This window comes from Rhamphochromis sp. 'chilingali' (assembly GCF_963969265.1).
Source record: "Rhamphochromis sp. 'chilingali' genome assembly, chromosome: 16".
In the NCBI taxonomy this organism is placed as follows: domain Eukaryota; kingdom Metazoa; phylum Chordata; class Actinopteri; order Cichliformes; family Cichlidae; genus Rhamphochromis; species Rhamphochromis sp. 'chilingali'.
Genome location: NC_137943.1, coordinates 18,577,041 through 18,594,436, shown reverse-complemented (window position 1 = coordinate 18,594,436; position 17,396 = coordinate 18,577,041). Strand labels below are relative to the sequence as shown.

The following is a 17,396-nucleotide window of genomic DNA, read 5'->3' as shown; positions in this document are numbered from 1 at the left end:
TTTTAGGGTTTCTGAATGTCAGTCACTTCCTCTATCTGCCAGTGGTACATACCGTGCAGGGGCCTGTCCTTCCATGATGATTCCTCCTCTTGCTCCTCTTCCTTAGGTTTCTGCTGTCTTAGGTATTCACTGAGCACGCAGTCGGGTTGGAGCCATCTTTTTGATGTATACGTGAATGTTTAGTGTCTCATCCTGAAATGTGGTACTGACACTCACTAGTCCCCAGCCTCCTTCCTTCCACTTGGCATATACAGTCTCAGGGTGCTGCACTTGGGGTGAAACCCTCTATGCATGGTCAGGAGCTTCCTCATCTTGATGTCAGTTGCTTAGATCTCCTCGTTTGGCCAACTTATTATCCCAGCGGGGTACGTAATCATGGGCAGGGTATAGATGTTGATAGCCCGGATCTTGTACTTGCCGTTCAGCTGACTCCTCAGGACTTGCCTGACACTTTGCAGGTACTTGGTGGTTGCAGCCTCTTCACGGTGCCCATTTGCCTGTGGGATCCCCAGCTACTTGTCAATGTCTGTTTATGTATATATATCGGTGTTTATTAATGGTAATTGTAAAAGGTGCAATCACGAAGCCATCCTTATCACTATATTCTTTTAAATTTGTTTGTCTAGCATTCATTAACTGCTAATGGAAGTCCACCCACCCCCTTAAAAACCAGGTAATTTTGCAGAGCTTGACACTGATTGAACTAAACAGTGTGAGAAGTAAAACTGTCACTGGCGACTGTAACAGATTACTTCACTGCCCGGTTAAGGTTCAAAGAATATCAATAGCTCGTAGAAACATGGTAATCAAGTTTCACACTGTACACATAGTATGGACAGCCACCCATTTTCAGAGGAGATTGTGAGTAAAGCCTAAAGCGCTCAATGGCAATACTGTTTTAATCACTCTGTCACAGACTGGAAGCCAGCTTTAAGAGCATGCTAAAACATGATGAATGAGGGCTTAGGCTCAGTACAAATATGAGGTCTGCAGGATTGCTATGATACTACAGTAGAAAAAGCTGATTAGTGGCATCTGTGGACATGATTAATTGATGCAAACACATTTCAATTTAACGGCTCTTTGATCAATTATTAATTAACAGATATCCCTGCCCCCCCTACCCACACCCCTCAACCCCTTCTTTTATTATGTACAACTTCAATTAACAGTCCCGCTGCTTTGACCCATCACTGCCCTCTCTTGCAATTCTAAAACACTGGAAGCAAGAATATCTCAAAGAGCAAATAGTTCATGCAGATTTTTATTTGGGAGAAATCGCCACTTTTACACGTGTAAATCTCACTGAGAGTTGTATGCGGTTCTATTTGGACACTGTGATCTTTGCCTGAAGCTGGTTTTCACCCAAAATTAATGAAATTTAACAACGAGCTGTTTCCTCATCTGAGGGCAGTGATTTTGCACATTCTTGTGGAAGCAGTAAACTGGAGCACAGATTTCTCTAAGGACTTCTAGGTGAATGTGTTGCAGGTACGCTCAAAATTGTTCCCCTTAGGGCATCACTCATGATTTCGCTTGTCTCACAGACTAGTAGGAAAAAAATAAAAAAGGAAAAAAATACCTTTTGAGGATTATCCTGTGGCAAATGTTAAAATGCTTCCAGTAACATGTGGATTTTATTGTTGTTTCTGATTGCCTGGTAGCCATGGGTAATATCTGACACCCACTTAAAACTGGCAGAAACCTGAAACTGGAGTAGAAATATAATGATTGTTTGCTCTTACTCCACTGAGGTCAAATTGCACCTGAAAATGAAATATTTAGAGGGATTTGATCGATTTTAATTTATGCAGCAGAGTGGATTATTACAGTTAAGATCAATTGTTTGCACGGAATTCATAAAATAACAAAGTGATGCTAAATCTTTTTAATCAAAATTCATGTAGCTCATTGTTTTCCATTTTGGAAAAAAAAACCAATTGCTGCAAAATTTTGAAATTTAAGATGGTGCACGACTTATAATACTTTAAAACCTGTTTTGGTAAAGGGGCAAATGATGCTTTCCATATCATTTTATTGCAGTCATCGCTCCTTTTATTGGTATTTTTACTCCGAGGTAAATGCGCTACCCCCTTGCTCTCCGTACTATAAATAATTTATTAAGGAACTGAGGATAGCAAGGATATAACAAAAAATATATGCATTGCTAGTGATCTGGGAGTACAGCCAAAGGATATGTCAGACATAGTTATGGGGAAAGGGGTGAATAACTCCTTCCATGTACTGATTTGGCCCACTTGTCCCTTTGGCTCTGTTCTCAGCTCTTCTAGCCAGTGTGGATGGGTACATTAAGACACAGGTGGACTGATAGGGGTTGAAAGTGACCCTCTGCTCTTAACACTTGTGCAATGCTGCAGTGCATCAGGCTAAGCCACTTTGACTCTACCAGCTCGCTTAATTGCTCAGTGAACCTGGCTGCAGCATTGAGCTGGCTGACTTGCTGGTCCCCTGAGAATGTATTACGAGTGCTCTGTCCAACTAATTGCCTCCTTTGTCCCCCATCATCGCCACACGGTTTGTCCACACATGGTGACAGACCAGTCATGGCCATACCAGCATCATCACGTTCCTCATGTTCCCCGGGATCCCAGTCACTATCTTATTTCCCCAATACACCATCATATACAGATATATGCAAGTAGAGCCGATAAAAGAAAATTGGATTTTCCCTGTTCTAAAGTCATAAAAAATATTCTGCACGGACGTCTTCTGCAAACACTCGCTACAGTTCGACACTCTAACACACACTGGAAATTTTTGCATTCATTTTACATTCTTTTCTCTCTGTACAAGCCATCAGCATTCAAGGACACTGGATAATTTGATTTATAAAGATTGCTGTAGATCCAGGGCTTCTTTCTTTTACAAGGTGCACTTACAAATTAATATATTAGCTGTAGATTTAAGTAACCCTTGGGAAAGACACAGATACACAACAGTGAGTGGGGCATGTTTTTGAAAGGACTGGATATCACAAATTAGGGAAAAAGATAACGGCTGCCAAGATGTATTATCAACGTCTAAGGTATTTAAATAAATTATTAAATGACCTTGACAGATTAAATTAGATATTTGATTTGCATTAAATCATGCAGAAAAATATCTGAATCTATTAGTAAATTGTGTGCTAATATTATTAACATTATAATAGAGCAATATTTTACAGGATATTAGGCTACCTTTGTGAACTGACAGCCTAAGTCTGCATCCAGAACAAGAGGGGTAGAAAATGTAGATCTATTAAATACTTTTACAGCACTTTTTCTATAATTTCAATGTCATTTATATTGTCAAGAGACCTCTGAAGTCATTCCAGTTTATTTTTAGTGCAATAGTTCAAATATAATCTTTAATTTAAATATTTAAAATGCATTTTCATGTTGTGACCTTAGAAAACATTCAACTCTTCCTTTCCTGTTATTGTTTAAAGGTTGATAAAAAAAACAAAAAAACAAAAAAAAAACAGAATATACTGGCAAGGTTCAGGAAGAAAGAGGACCTGAAAGCAGGACTTTCAGCAAACCAGGGAAACATAAAGTTGACCTTTTTATGAAAGTAGGATTCAAAAATCCCCAAAGTGCAAAAAAAAGAAAAAAAAAAGAAAAAAACACACAAAAAATTTAATTTAAAAACAGGAACTGGTCATCACAAGGGAGGTTAAACAGACACACTGACAAAGACTGAAGGAGACTAAGGCTATAAACACACACATGAGGCAAAAAAAAGGAGATAAGAAACACCTAGGAAACAAGAGATAGCTCAAAAATAATCACGGCAATGACAAAAGGTAGCAAAATTAAATGCAAGACACAAGCATGTGACAACAGAAATGATATAGGAAGTGAAAAACTGAAACACTGAATACATAGACCTTGACTCAGGAGGGAGAATAAAGGGAACAAACCCTCGCAGGAAAGAAACTGTAACCAAGACTAAAAATCTAATGGGAACTAAAAGCACAGCTTACAGGAAAATATACACCGGTAGCTAAGAAACCATTACTGAATAAAAAGAAATCACACACTTGGTAACAATTAAACTCTTGAATGATTCTATTAACATAATGATTGCTGTTTACCTGATCAAGTTTATTAAATGTATAATGTTCATAGTATCTTGCGATACGCTAATAAGTATTTAACCACAACTTTACTGGATACTTAAGAGTATTTTTGTCTGATAAAAAAATCAGACAAAAATACTCATAAGTATTGTTTGTTTTTTGTTGTTTTGCATCTTAGAGTTGGCTTTTAAGTTTTAACAAATGAAATTGAATATAGCCAAAGTAATTTTCACCTGGCGAGCAACGGCTAGAAAGTAATGAATTTATGATTTATTTTTGCTAATATGGTTCTCATTAGAATAAGTTTTACTTACTATTTGCTCGCCACCTTAAGTAGAACTGCAACATCATTTTTTAACTTATAATAACTAGTTTTGTTTGTTTGTTTGTTTTTTCCTTTACCTAAGTGTTCATTTTTTTTAAATATATTGTTAATAGACATTTTAAAATACAATAAGAAATTCAATTCATTTGCTTTCTTACTTCTAGTTTGTGTGTGTGTGTTCATCTTCATCTAGTTATGAGCAGTATGTTTGATTTGGTAGTTTTGCTGGTCACTTTTGGGAGATACATATAAAATCTCACTTAGGGTCACTAAAATCCAAGCACAAAATGTTAACCTGGGCTTTATAAATCTAGTTACTAGCACATTCACATGGTTAGGGTGGTGTTGGTGGCATCTGCCCAATCAAAAACAGAGATAAGTGTACTAGAATCAGAGCAAATGATTTTCCAAGTGAAGATGAAAGTGTAATACTGCAAAAAATATGAAGATGCTAAACAAAGAAACCAGACCAAAAAGAACAGAACTGATGCAGACACATCAGCCTGTCTGTAACAGGAAAAGCATTGCACACTAGTATCATTTTAAAAACGTTGTAGGAGTGGGTGTGTGCTTTATATGCTTTGGTCGGTAAAACTGGAAATGAGCTACTATATTAATAACGTTTAGTAGATTTGAAGTCAGGAAGGAATGTTGGTAAGTGTAAGTTAACAGAATAATAATGCTCTACCAGTAAGACACATTTGATGCATTACAGTTGATCTTCTTCTTTCATGTTCTCCTTTACTACATCCACAAATTTCCTCTGAGGTCTTGGCAGCTCCATCTTCCACATTCTTTGCCCAATTGCCAAATCATCTCCACCTTGCCTCTTCATCCTAACATGTCCCTCTGGTGTTCTAATGTCTAATCTTGTCCATTTTGGTCTTTCTTATTGCCACCATCTCCAAACCATAAATTGCAGCAGGTCTCGCTACTGTGCTACAAAACCTTCCCTTTCACTCTTGCTGCCTTTTGTCACAAATCACACCGGACAGTCGTCTCCACTCTCTCCACCCTGTCTGCACTTTCCCCCCTCACTTTTCTTGAGCCCTGTCGAACGCTTCTACTGCTTTCTTCTACGGACTTTCATTCCTCTTCTCTCCAGAACATGCCTCCACCTCTTCAGACTCTCTTCAACCTACTCCCTGCTCTCACTACAGATCACAGCGTCATCTTCAAACATCCTAGTCCATGGAGACTTCATGTCTCGGTCTGTCCTTCACAAACACAAACAAGAAGGGGCTCAGAGACGATTCCTAATGTAATCCCACCCCCACTTTGAACCCATCTGTCTTGCTGTCCTAATGCATTTTGTGCACCAGTTTCACATACTTCTCTTCCACTCCTGAATTGCTCACACATTACTACAGTTCCTTTCTATCATATACTTTCTCTAGATCCACAAAGACACACCGTATTTCCTTCCGACCTTCTCTATGCCTTCCCATCAACACTCTCATAGAAAACATAGCATCTACAGTGCTCTTTTTCAGCATGGAGCCATAGTACTGCTTGCCAACTGTCACCTCTCTCTTTAACCTATCTTCAACAACTCTTTTATATAATTTCAAATAATAATCTTCATGGTATGGCTAATCACTTTTATCTCTATAGTTACAGGTATGCATATCACTCTTGTTCTTGAAAGTCTGTGTCACTATTCATTTCCATTTTTGCTGGTGTCTAAGCCAGATGCCGAACCATAGTGAGGCAGAATGAGCGTCAGCATCTTGATGGAGGTTGCTAGGCAGGAGGACAGGGCCGGAGACTTTCTAGCTGTTGCTGAACAAAGGAACTCGAAGTTGCATACATAATGGTGGCATTTTAAATGCAAAGTTTTGGGGGCAAATTCAAAGAAGCATCTGAGCAATGACAAATGTGTTTATCATTCAAGGGAGGTGTTCGTGTTGACTGTCTTCTTTGGACAGCCCCATGAAGGGTTCAGAGGCTATTCACAAGAAAAGGTGACTTTAGAGGTGACTTTTAATGCAGCTGTTAGAGAATTTTAACCACACTTAAAACAATTTCAGTGAGTACATATTTGCTGTCTTGATACCAGCAGGATTCTTATGACACAAAACATCATGTTTGAAGCACACCAACATATAAAAAAACCAAATAAAAGTCATGAACTAATATCATCCTGGATTATATACATTTTGTAGAAAAAGGTTAGAGCAAAGAAGAGGAGACGATCAGGCTCAGGTTTCTGGGGTTTGGGGTGTGTAGCTGTTAACAGGTTTAGGGGCTAAATGAGTTTTTAGGCATTGTAATCAAAAAGAGTGTGATGTTCTCAGCTTTGAGTAATATGTCAGTGTTCTACATCTAGTGTCCAGTTCTGTCTGAGTGGGAAACTTAAGGTTCTTCATTTCAGATGCTGAATGGGAGAAGAATGCAGCTTTACCGTCTTGTTGTTCTTGAATTTACTCCTGATAAGAGGTGTCATAATGTCCCATCCTGTGGCTCTCATAAAATGCATATCTTTGTGGCCACTGGTGGTCTGTTTCAACAGGATAATCTATATTAGGGAGGCTGACAAAGTGTAGGCCTTTAGGTAGTCCTTGTTTTATCACAAATTCTTCTGAGCTCCACCAGCAGTTTCCTGCATTGATCTTCAAAAGATGATGTTTAGATAGATAACAACAGATAAGCCCAATGGGTGGCAGGAAGATAACAGACACTACGCACTGACGGATATTACTCTGTGCAAATGACCTCTCATTCAAGAACATCTGCCCTTTTGCATAAGCTATGGGCCAGTATTTGGAACATGACCTTTAAAAACAATGAGATATTTACCCAAAGGAAGGTGCTGGCATATTAGAAGGACTAAAGAGATGAAAATATCCGCATACAGTATGAGACTGGCAGAAGGAATTAAAGATAATGGCTGTCTAAATAGCCATTTAAACGGCTGAATCTTTCAATTATAACATAAAGCCTCCCTCACATTTCTTATATCTCACTCTTTTCACCATTTTCCTCCTTTTTTTCCACTCCATATCATGTGTACATAATTTATTCATCCATCTTCACCAGCTTTCAAAGTGACCCATCCCCCTCTCAAACATTTACCATTAATAAAACATTAAGTGTGCACGGAAATGTAAACAAATCTGGTTTTCATGTGAACATGACATCAATGAAGGACAATGTTGTTAAATAGAAAATCTAACATAAATTGTGTTTTACAATATGTGCTTGCTGTATGCGTGGCTTTTCTTAATAAAGGCTTGTAATGCAAAGTGCTCTTTGTGTTCTCGCCTGCGCCTTGAATCAACAATGTTAATGAAGCCTCTTTCCTGCACATTGCCACACATCAGTAACACGTGGCTATGAGAGATTTGTTTCTCCCTTCCCTGTGTGGCTTTCTGCCTGTCTCTTTGTGTTTCTTTCGTCTTTTCCCTCCCTTCCCGCTTCGTCTCTCCTCCCCCTCTCGCTCTTTTCCTCTTCTGGTCTGTCTCCCTTTCGCTGGCATCAAAGATGTGCATAACCTGAAATGAATGCATGTGTTAATCACTATCTCCTAAGAATTAAATGATCTCCAACCACGCTGACAATTCATGTGCAAAGGAGAGCTCTCAGTATTCATAAGCACTGTGCAGAGCATTTACATGGATAACGGTGTCAAAACATTAAGTAGGAGGTTCAGAGAAAATGGCTCTTGCAGGAGATGAAAACCTTTCACTGTTCTGTGTGAATTGGTTTTCCCATATGTCTCTATTGCAGCCTAGGAGTGTGTTTTGTAACCTAGATATGTTCCAGAAACGAACCTTTTCATGAGCTTTTTAAGGTTTCACATCTCTGCGGAGTTCATGCCGCATGAGTAATTAACAGGAAACATCAACATCACATAACCAAGCTAATAATACTTTTATGAGCATTAAACAATGATCTTTAGGCTGGCCGTGTGATGTTATTAACTAGAGGCGTCTATATCTTTGAAATCTGCAGCTAGGAAAAGAAGAAGAAAGATCAATGAAAATAAAAGAATGATCCAGCTTTAGCTATTTTTTTTTTTGGCCTATTGGAAACAATCTAAATAAGCTGTGACGAAAACAGTGAAATATTCTCACCCTTTACTGCACATCCATCAGCAACAGAGTAGCATTAGCATTTATTTATAGTCACTTTCCTTTTAGCCCTGCTTTTGGTCTCAACTCACTTCTCATGAAATTACCTGTCAGCGAAAAGTTCCTGCTAATGTTTTATGTCTGCAGTTTGCTCCAGAGTGGATTTCTGCAGCTTTGTCACTGAAAACATCTGCCTGCTGCATCGAGGGGCGTAATATTAATTCCCAAAATTCTACGTTAAACAGTATTTCCATTTAGTGCCATCCAAGATCCAGGGATGAGGACCAAAAGTAATTACATTTATATCCTTGTTTTACTCAGAGAGTTGAATTCATTTTAAACTTAAGATGTCAACTTGTGATCACAGAGTTATGACACGTCCCTGCGAATTGTCACACAGCGGTTCTAAATTCTGTAAGTATGAAATGAGGGATGTGTCTGTTTTTGGAGCGGGTTAACATTGTTAGAAAGACACTTATCATCTTTAGAAGTAACAGCAGTAGGTAAATGAGAAGGAAGTGTTTTTCCTGATTTATGTAAATGGCTTTGTTGAAAAGCAGATGTAACTGTGGAGTGGAAATGTTTGCACTGTTTGCTTTCAAATACACAAAAGAATTTTGAACTCAAGGAACTCCAAAAATCCTGCTGCTGATGAGTATTCACAAGTAACTCAAAATATTATGTGGGTTCGTGATATAACATTAAGCCATCCACTCTACACTCCACTGACTGAAGTGGCTTCATTTAGTCATGACAAGTATTTTTGTTGTTGATCGTTTCGTTTTTAAAAGGAGCACCAGCATCAAGAGAACTGATGCAAGTGATGCTAAAGCAATCAAAAAACTCTTCAGAAGTGAGCGAAAGCCCTGAAGTAGTGTTGGAAGAGAAAATGGGCTTAAAAGACCTCCGTAAATTTGTTGGCTGATGCAGAGTTAAACCTTTAGAAGTATACGAGTGTATAAGAGACTGGGAAACCATTTAAAAGGTTAGCATATGGTAGGCTACACACAGAGTACTTTGAACAAATCTGTCACACAGTCAGAGAACCTCAAATAATGTTGTGGATACACTATGAATAAAATAGGCTATGCACCTTAAGCATAGTCCAGTGTTTCTAGAGCATGTGTCAAAACAACTTAAGCTGTCATCACATCAGAAATCTCCTCAAACCAGTGCTTTTCCTCGTGTTTGCTTTGCAGTTTCTATGGAGTGAGATTCTTTTACTTGACTGCCCTGGGGCTGAAAAATGAAGCCAACCCAAAAGGTAAGTCAAACCCAATAGACTCTCATGTTAAAACGGTTACATTCTCAGCAAAAATAACAAAAAAAAATTCGCTTTGGTGTTTGTAAGATAAGTTGCACCTTACCTTCAAACTACATATTTCAAAAGCCAGAACTTTTACTTTAAAGGTATTTTGCCACCACTTCTGGTTCACTGCTTAACTATTCCTTGGAGAGCAGTTGCATAGAGTTTGTAGGCAAATCTAAGTCCATTCTGCAATGACCAAAACAATCAAAATCATGTTTTTATAGTAGCACTATGTGTCACTTTGCAACAAATTTCATGTCGGAAATGGCAGAGCCCTCCAGCAACTCCTCGTCAACCAGTCAGGGAATGCATTTCTTTTTCTTTAGCAACCTATGGTTGCCAAGGGGTTACCGACTGGTGTCTACTGTAGATATTACTCATTGAACTCTATGTCTTGATGGTGTTTCTGGTACCTTTTGCAGCATTTTTTGCAGCACAGTTAATGGCTTGCTCTGTAGTTAATTGTATTAAAAACCCATCTGTGTTCCACAATTTATCATTTTATTAGTATATTATCAAGCACTATCAAACAGTTGTACCACTCAACTTACTGATAAACCCAGCTAATGACACATTTTTACAAAATAAATAAATAAATCACCAGCGGTAGGTCTGAGAGGCGGTTAACTGGTTGATATTTTTAACTTGGACGAGAGATACAGTTTCAACAACTGGCACAAGTGTCGAAGCTCTTCCCATTTAAATTAAAATGTTGTGGTTTTAAGCAAAATAAAGAGATTCAGCCTGAAAAAGTCAAGTGCTAAAAATCACTGGAAAACTCAATAACACAGAAGAATTTGATCATTACTCAGCCAACCCAATTTCTAAAATGAGAGGTAAAAAATGACCAAGTGGAGTGATATCATTTGAAATCAATTTGGTTTATAACTGCATTTTCATCAGCATGAACAAACAGCCTTGATGGTTAAGGTATGAGTAGTTTCAATCAATATGGAAAATCCCCTGCCTCTCGGCCGCAAAGCTATTATCTGGAATCCCTATTGAATTTGGAGATAATGAAGTCTTGATAAAAGATCAGACATGCATTTGACACGGGATTGTGTTTAATAGTCCAAAGTTGTCATTAGCAGTTGTTGCATTGAAGAGAGCCAAAAAAAAAGAGTGTGAAGTATGAGTCGCTGTAAAACAAACTAAGAAAGGAAACAATGAAAATTAAGGAGAGAGATGACAAGTGTCTATGGATTTTGAAGACCACAAAGCTCTTGTTAATTAGTGTCGAGGTAATTTAAGAATAAGAGGAAGCAGAGAAAAAATAATGTCATACACAATAAAAGGCTTTCCTCATACCAGCCATCATTTAAGCCTCTGGTGCCTCTGTTTTCGTTTTACCGGAGCCTTATATCTCTTAGTACATAGAAATGTTTATATATCTATACAAGCAAATAACCAGTTTGTTCCACAGAACCGGAGCTATCTGAATACAAATGCTGCCAGATTACCATGTTACATTAGAAATAGCTACAAAAAAGAAAAAAGAAAAAAAACAGTGCTTTTTAAATTATTTCTAAATGCTATACAAAAAGGACCTCAAATATTTATCCAAATAATTACTGCAACATAACCCACTTCTTCATATTATGTTATTTCACATATTACCAGCAGTCCATAATTGGTGAAAAATAATATATATTATACTGTCTACAATAAGAACATCAACAGCAGCATTTCTTAGCATGGTGCATCATGTGAACTAGTCCTCAAAGATGCAAGAACTTTATAAAACAAACTAACTAACAAAGCAGTCCTAGTAGGAACATTGTGTCAGCATCACTCCAAAACATACTTAAAAACCACTTTAACTGATTTAATCCTCCAGGTGTACGTCTTGTTGACACGGGATTAAAGAGTTAATACAGAGAAGATACCTAAGGCAAACCCCAGAAACCTCCCTCAAATCCCCCTTATTTCAGGAAACAATTAGCCCAGCAGCAAGTGCATGCCCTCACTCTTTCCTCGTGTTGATACATTTCTTTCCATGTGATTCAATTGATACTTTTTAATGTTTTCTGACATTTCACTCTTTTGATTTTATAGTGCTTTTATTTCCTTACTTTCATCCTGTTATACTGTAGAAACTCAACAAAGGTTAAATGGAATATATCTACACAGCTATAAAGGATCAGAATCTAGTGGTGCATTCAAGGACTTTGCGGATCCCAAAGCAGACCTTTTTTGGCTAAAAAGGAGCTCATGGGCTCTATTATCAGAAAATGTTCAAATGAAGTCAGCAAACTGCTATGAGAATGACATGAATTAAGTTCATTTCTTTCTGCTTATTCACGTTAAACATCCTTGAACATGTCAACAGATTTTCTGTTTTCACAATGTGAAGGTGTGGAATACACCAGGCACAGACACACGCACACACAGGTAGGTACAGCCAACTTCCACATTTATTCAAGTGTTGTTGTTTTGACAGCTGACTCAGTCACACAGTCTGACAGCTCACGAGCCCAGCTGATCTCTCTTCTGGCCGCTCCTCCTCGTCTCACTATAAACACAGCGGAGGGAGACCATCATCAGTCCATAAACAACATCAGCTGTTCTTACCGGCCTCGCAGCGCCGCCCTGTTGAGCCTTCCGCTCCACTCCTCCCCTGCAGCTGCGCCCGGGGCCACGCCTCCGCCACACACCCCCACCGCCCGTTCGAGGCCGGGGAGCCGTCTGGCCGAGCCAACTCCCCCCCCCCCCGCGAGTGAGAGAGGAAATCGGCCACTGCCATCTGCGCCCCCGGCCTATGGATCACCTTGAACTTAAAGGGCTGCAACGCCAGATACCACCGGGTGATCCGGGCGTTGGCATCCTTCATGCGGTGGAGCCACTGCAGCGGGGCGTGGTCCGAACAGAGGGTGAATGAGCGTCCCAGGAGGTAATAGCGCAGGGAGCCGACCGCCCACCGGATGGCCAGGCACTCCTTCTCCACGATGCTGTACCGGCGCTCGCGCTCTGCTAGCTTCCGGCTGATGTATAGGACAGGGTGGTCGGCCCCCCTTACCTGCTGGGACAAAATGGCTCCCAGCCCTCTGTCCGAGGCGTCAGTCTGCAGAACAAAAGGGAGGGAAAAGTTAGGAGTGTGAAGCAGCGGCTCCCCACAGAGAGCCTTTTTCACCTGCACAAACGCCGCCTGGCACGGCCCCGTCCACTGGACCAGATCCGGGGCACCCTTTCGAGTGAGATCGGTCAGGGGGCTGGTTAGCTGCGCAAACCCCGGCACAAAGCGACGATAGTAACCCGCCAACCCCAAGAACCGTCTCACCTCCTTTTTCGTCCTGGGGCGCGGGCAGGATGCGATAGCCGGCGTCTTCTCCACCTGTGGACGCACCTGCCTGCCCCCCAGGTGGTACCCCAGATACTGCACCTCCCTCCGTCCAACCGCGCACTTCTTCGGATTGGCCGTGAGCCCCGCCCCCCTCAGGGACTCCAGGACCGCGGCCACCCGCAGCACATGCTCCGCCCAGGTGTCGCTGTGGATGATCACGTCATCCAGGTAGGCGGCAGCATACGCTGCGTGCGGACGCAGTACCCGGTCCATGAGACGCTGGAAAGTGGCCGGGGCCCCGAACAGGCCAAACGGAAGTGTCACGAACTGGTACAAACCGTACGGAGTGGAGAAGGCCATTTTCTCCCTGGCCTCGGCAGACAAGGGAATCTACCAATAGCCCTTGGTTAAGTCCAGTGTCGTGAAAAAGCGGGCCGTGCCTAACACCTTGAACTTAAAGGGCTGCAACGCCAGATACCACCGGGTGATCCGGGCGTTGGCATCCTTCATGCGGTGGAGCTCGACCCGAGGCATGGGGTAGGCATCAAAGCGTGACACTTCGTTCACCCTGCGATAGTCGACACAGAACCATACAGACCCATCCTTCTTCGCCACCAGAACGATGGGGCTACACCAGGCGCTGTGCGACTCTTCTATTACTCCCATCCTCAGCATTTCCGCCAATTCCCTCTGCACGATTTTTCGCTTGTGCTCCGGGAGCCTGTAGGGCCGTGAACGCACCGTCACGCCGGGCTGCGTCACGAAATGGTGCTCGATGAGGGACGTCCGGCCGGGCAGGGGGGAGAACACGTCCGCAAAACGCTGTTGCAACGCGACAACATCCGCTCTCTGGGCCTGTGTGAGATGGTCATCACAAGGGAGGGAGGTGGGAATCTTAGAATTTGGCACCTCAGGCCCCAACTCATCTCTCTCCTTCACCAAGCTCACCAGAGAAGCGGTTTCAACCTCTCGCCACAGTTTGAGGAGATTGAGGTGATAAATCTGCGTGGCTCCTCCCCTGTCCGACCGAGCGACCTCATAGTCCACGTCCCCGACTCGCCGTGTGACCACAAAGGGTCCTTGCCACTTGGCGAGCAACTTCGAGCTGGAAGTAGGGAGTAACACAAGCACTTTATCTCCCGGTGAAAATTGCCTGAGCCTAGCCCCTCTGTCATACAGGCGTTGCTGACGCTGCTGAGCCTGGAGCAAATTCTCCCGTGACAACCTCCCCAAAGTGTGGAGTTTTGCTCTCAGGTCCAACACGTACTGAATCTCATTTTTGGCGGGGCTCGGACCGTCCTCCCAGCTTTCTTTAATCAGGTCGAGCACCCCACGTGGCCTCCTGCCAAACAGCAGTTCAAAGGGAGAAAATCCCGTGGAGGCCTGGGGCACCTCCCGCACTGCGAATAACAGAGGGTCTAGCCAGTGATCCCAATTGCGTTCATCCTCGTTAATGAACTTCCGAATCATGGACTTTAAAGTCTTATTCAGCCGCTCCACCAGCCCGTCAGTCTGAGGGTGGTAGACGCTGGTCCGAATAGATTTAATGCCCAGTAATTCGTACAGTTCCCGCAGTGTACGAGACATAAACGACGTGCCCTGGTCAGTCAGTATCTCTTTCGGGATTCCGACTCGGGAGATGACCTGAAACAGTGCCTGCGCCACACTCTTTGCAGAGATGGTGCGCAGCGGAACTGCTTCCGGGTACCGCATTGCGTAATCCACCAGGACTAACACAAAGCGGTAGCCGCGTGCACTCCGGTGAAACGGCCCGATGAGGTCCATGCCGATGCGCTCAAACGGGACCTCAATGAGGGGGAGAGGGCGCAGCGGCGCCTTCGGTATGGCCAGCTGGTTAACAAGTTGGCAGTCCGGGCAGGACACGCACCAGCGGCGCACATCCGCTCGGATGCCCGGCCAATAAAATCGGGCCGTTATTCGCTCCAGAGTTTTCTCATAGCCCATATGCCCTGCCATGGGGTTATAGTGGGCCGCCTGGAAAAGCGTTTCCCGGCGGCCCTGCGGCACCAACAACTGGGTGTGTGTTTCCTCTGTCTGAGTGTCACGACTCACTCGATATAATCGGTCGTTTAATAAGACGAAACGCGGGTAGGTCTGCGCGGCCTCAGGGCGCACCACGTGACCATCAATAGCCAAAACTTGGTCAAAGGCTGAGCGTAGGGTGCCGTCACGAGACTGCTCCAGTGGGAAATCACCCATGGGGGACACTTCCGGGGCCGGCGGGACGTCCCGTGAGGGACCAGCCGGCTCCTCCCCCCCGGAGTCAGTGTCGGACGACCCCACGTCACCGCTGAACGCCGCGCACACGCTACACTCCGCTTCCGGTCGTGATCGCACCCCCGCGTACTGTCCCAGTAGCTGATGAAACCCCGGCCAATTGGTACCCAGAATCAGGGGGTGCGACAGGCGCGGGCTAACCGCCGCCGTTACTCTATGCGTTTTGCCCTTATACTTTAATAACAGCGGCACTATGGGATACCTGTGAACGTCACCATGCACACACCTCACCTCCACCCGTTCTGCCTCCAGCAATGCCCCGGGGCGAACCAAGCTTTGGTGTACGAGGGTCTGCGTGCAGCCCGTGTCCACCAACGCCTGGCGTATACCCCCTCGAGTCCTTACCAGAATACTGTATGTCCCTCCTGGACCGGGGGAGGGTGCTGGGGCGCCAGCAACACGAAACACCTGCCCCACTTCCATAAGCGGACAATCCCTCCTCAGGTGCCCCGGCTGCCCGCACTTCCAACACTCCGGCCCCGGCGTCTGTGCTGCTCTCCGTGGCTCGGGGGCGGCTCCACTTGGCTTGGCTCCCCTGGACGGCACCAACGCTGCGAAAGGGTTAGTGGGGCTCAGTGCCGGCAGCCGCTCTGCCTGCCCTGGTGCCGGCACACGGCGCCTCGGGGCCGGCACTGGGGCCTGTTTGTTCGGCCTCCGTCCGGCGTCCCCGGGTTCCCCTGCTCCAGCGGCAAGGTGGTCCTCCGCCAGCGTCACCGCTACCTCCAAGCTTGCGGGCCGGTGGCACCGGACCCATCTCGCCATCTCCGCTGGCAATCCCTCCGTGAATTGCTCCAGCACCACCTTGTCCACCAGCTTCGTCTCCCCCTCCGATGTTCCCGGTTGCAGCCAGCGTACCGCCGCGTCGCGCAGCTGCCGGGCCCAGGCGAATGGTCGGTCCGTTGTAGCCAGCCGACAGGCCCGGAACCGCCGGCGGTGGTCTTCGGCGGTGAGCCCTAGCCTGTCCACCACCGCCCGGCTCACGTCCGCGAAGCTGCTCCTCGACACCGGAGGCAGACTCAGGGCCGCTGTTTGTGCCTCCCCGGACAGCAGGGGGAGCAGCCGCGGAGCCCACTCCTCCCGCGGCCATTGGCAAGCCTCCGCCGTGGCACGGAAGGTCTCCAAAAAAACCTGTGGGTCGTCCCCGTCCCCCATCCGGGGCACCGCCACCGACAGTGGCGAGGGCTTCGGCGTGGCAGCGGCCCCGACCAGCCGCTCCAGAACTTGCGTCTGCCGGTCCGTCTGCTCCCGCAGCGCGGCCAGGTGGGCACGCTGGTCGGCCGCCTGATCCCGGCTCATCGTCGCCATCTCCGCCAGCATCTGCGCCAAGAATTGCAGAGGCTGGGCGGGTGGCGCGGCCTGTGGGTCGGACATTTCCCCACCGGCACTTTCCTGGGTTTCGGCACCACTTGTGGAATACACCAGGCACAGACACACGCACACACAGGTAGGTACAGCCAACTTCCACATTTATTCAAGTGTTGTTGTTTTGACAGCTGACTCAGTCACACAGTCTGACAGCTCACGAGCCCAGCTGATCTCTCTTCTGGCCGCTCCTCCTCGTCTCACTATAAACACAGTGGAGGGAGACCATCATCAGTCCATAAACAACATCAGCTGTTCTTACCGGCCTCGCAGCGCCGCCCTGTTGAGCCTTCCGCTCCACTCCTCCCCTGCAGCTGCGCCCGGGGCCACGCCTCCGCCACAGAAGGCTTTATAATACAAAGAAAAAACCGAAACAAAAAAGATGGATGATAACATAACCATTCAAAACAAGTTTCAGATTTTTCACATGTTTGCAGTTCATAATGAAGAAAGAGAAAAACAAACAGCCCAATCATAAAATTCTTGGCAACAATGTGAAATATACCACTCTTCGCTATTACCATTTGTATAATGTATTATATATAATATATATATATAACAAACGAACCCCGGCTGTCTAAAGATTTCTCTTGATGCCTCTTATGTGAAACATTTTCTGACATGAAGTTTACTTTTGCAGATTTACTTCTAAGCCTAATCTCGAA

At 44.5% G+C, this 17,396-nt stretch overlaps 1 protein-coding gene across 1 annotated transcript; it reads right to left on the bottom strand.

Annotated features, from left to right (window-relative positions):
- Window positions 1-12,257: 12,257 nt before the first annotated feature.
- Window positions 12,258-16,939, bottom strand: LOC308413058 (uncharacterized protein; the record flags this gene model as incomplete). Its single annotated transcript, XM_080907843.1, has 3 exons — window positions 15,715-16,939; window positions 12,452-12,852; window positions 12,258-12,303 (listed from the first exon to the last, which is right to left on the bottom strand). Exons 1-3 carry the CDS (start codon window positions 16,834-16,836, stop codon window positions 12,258-12,260), a joined length of 1,569 nt encoding a protein of 522 aa, XP_080763969.1. The 5' UTR covers window positions 16,837-16,939.
- Between the last annotated feature and the right edge of the window lie 457 nt (window positions 16,940-17,396).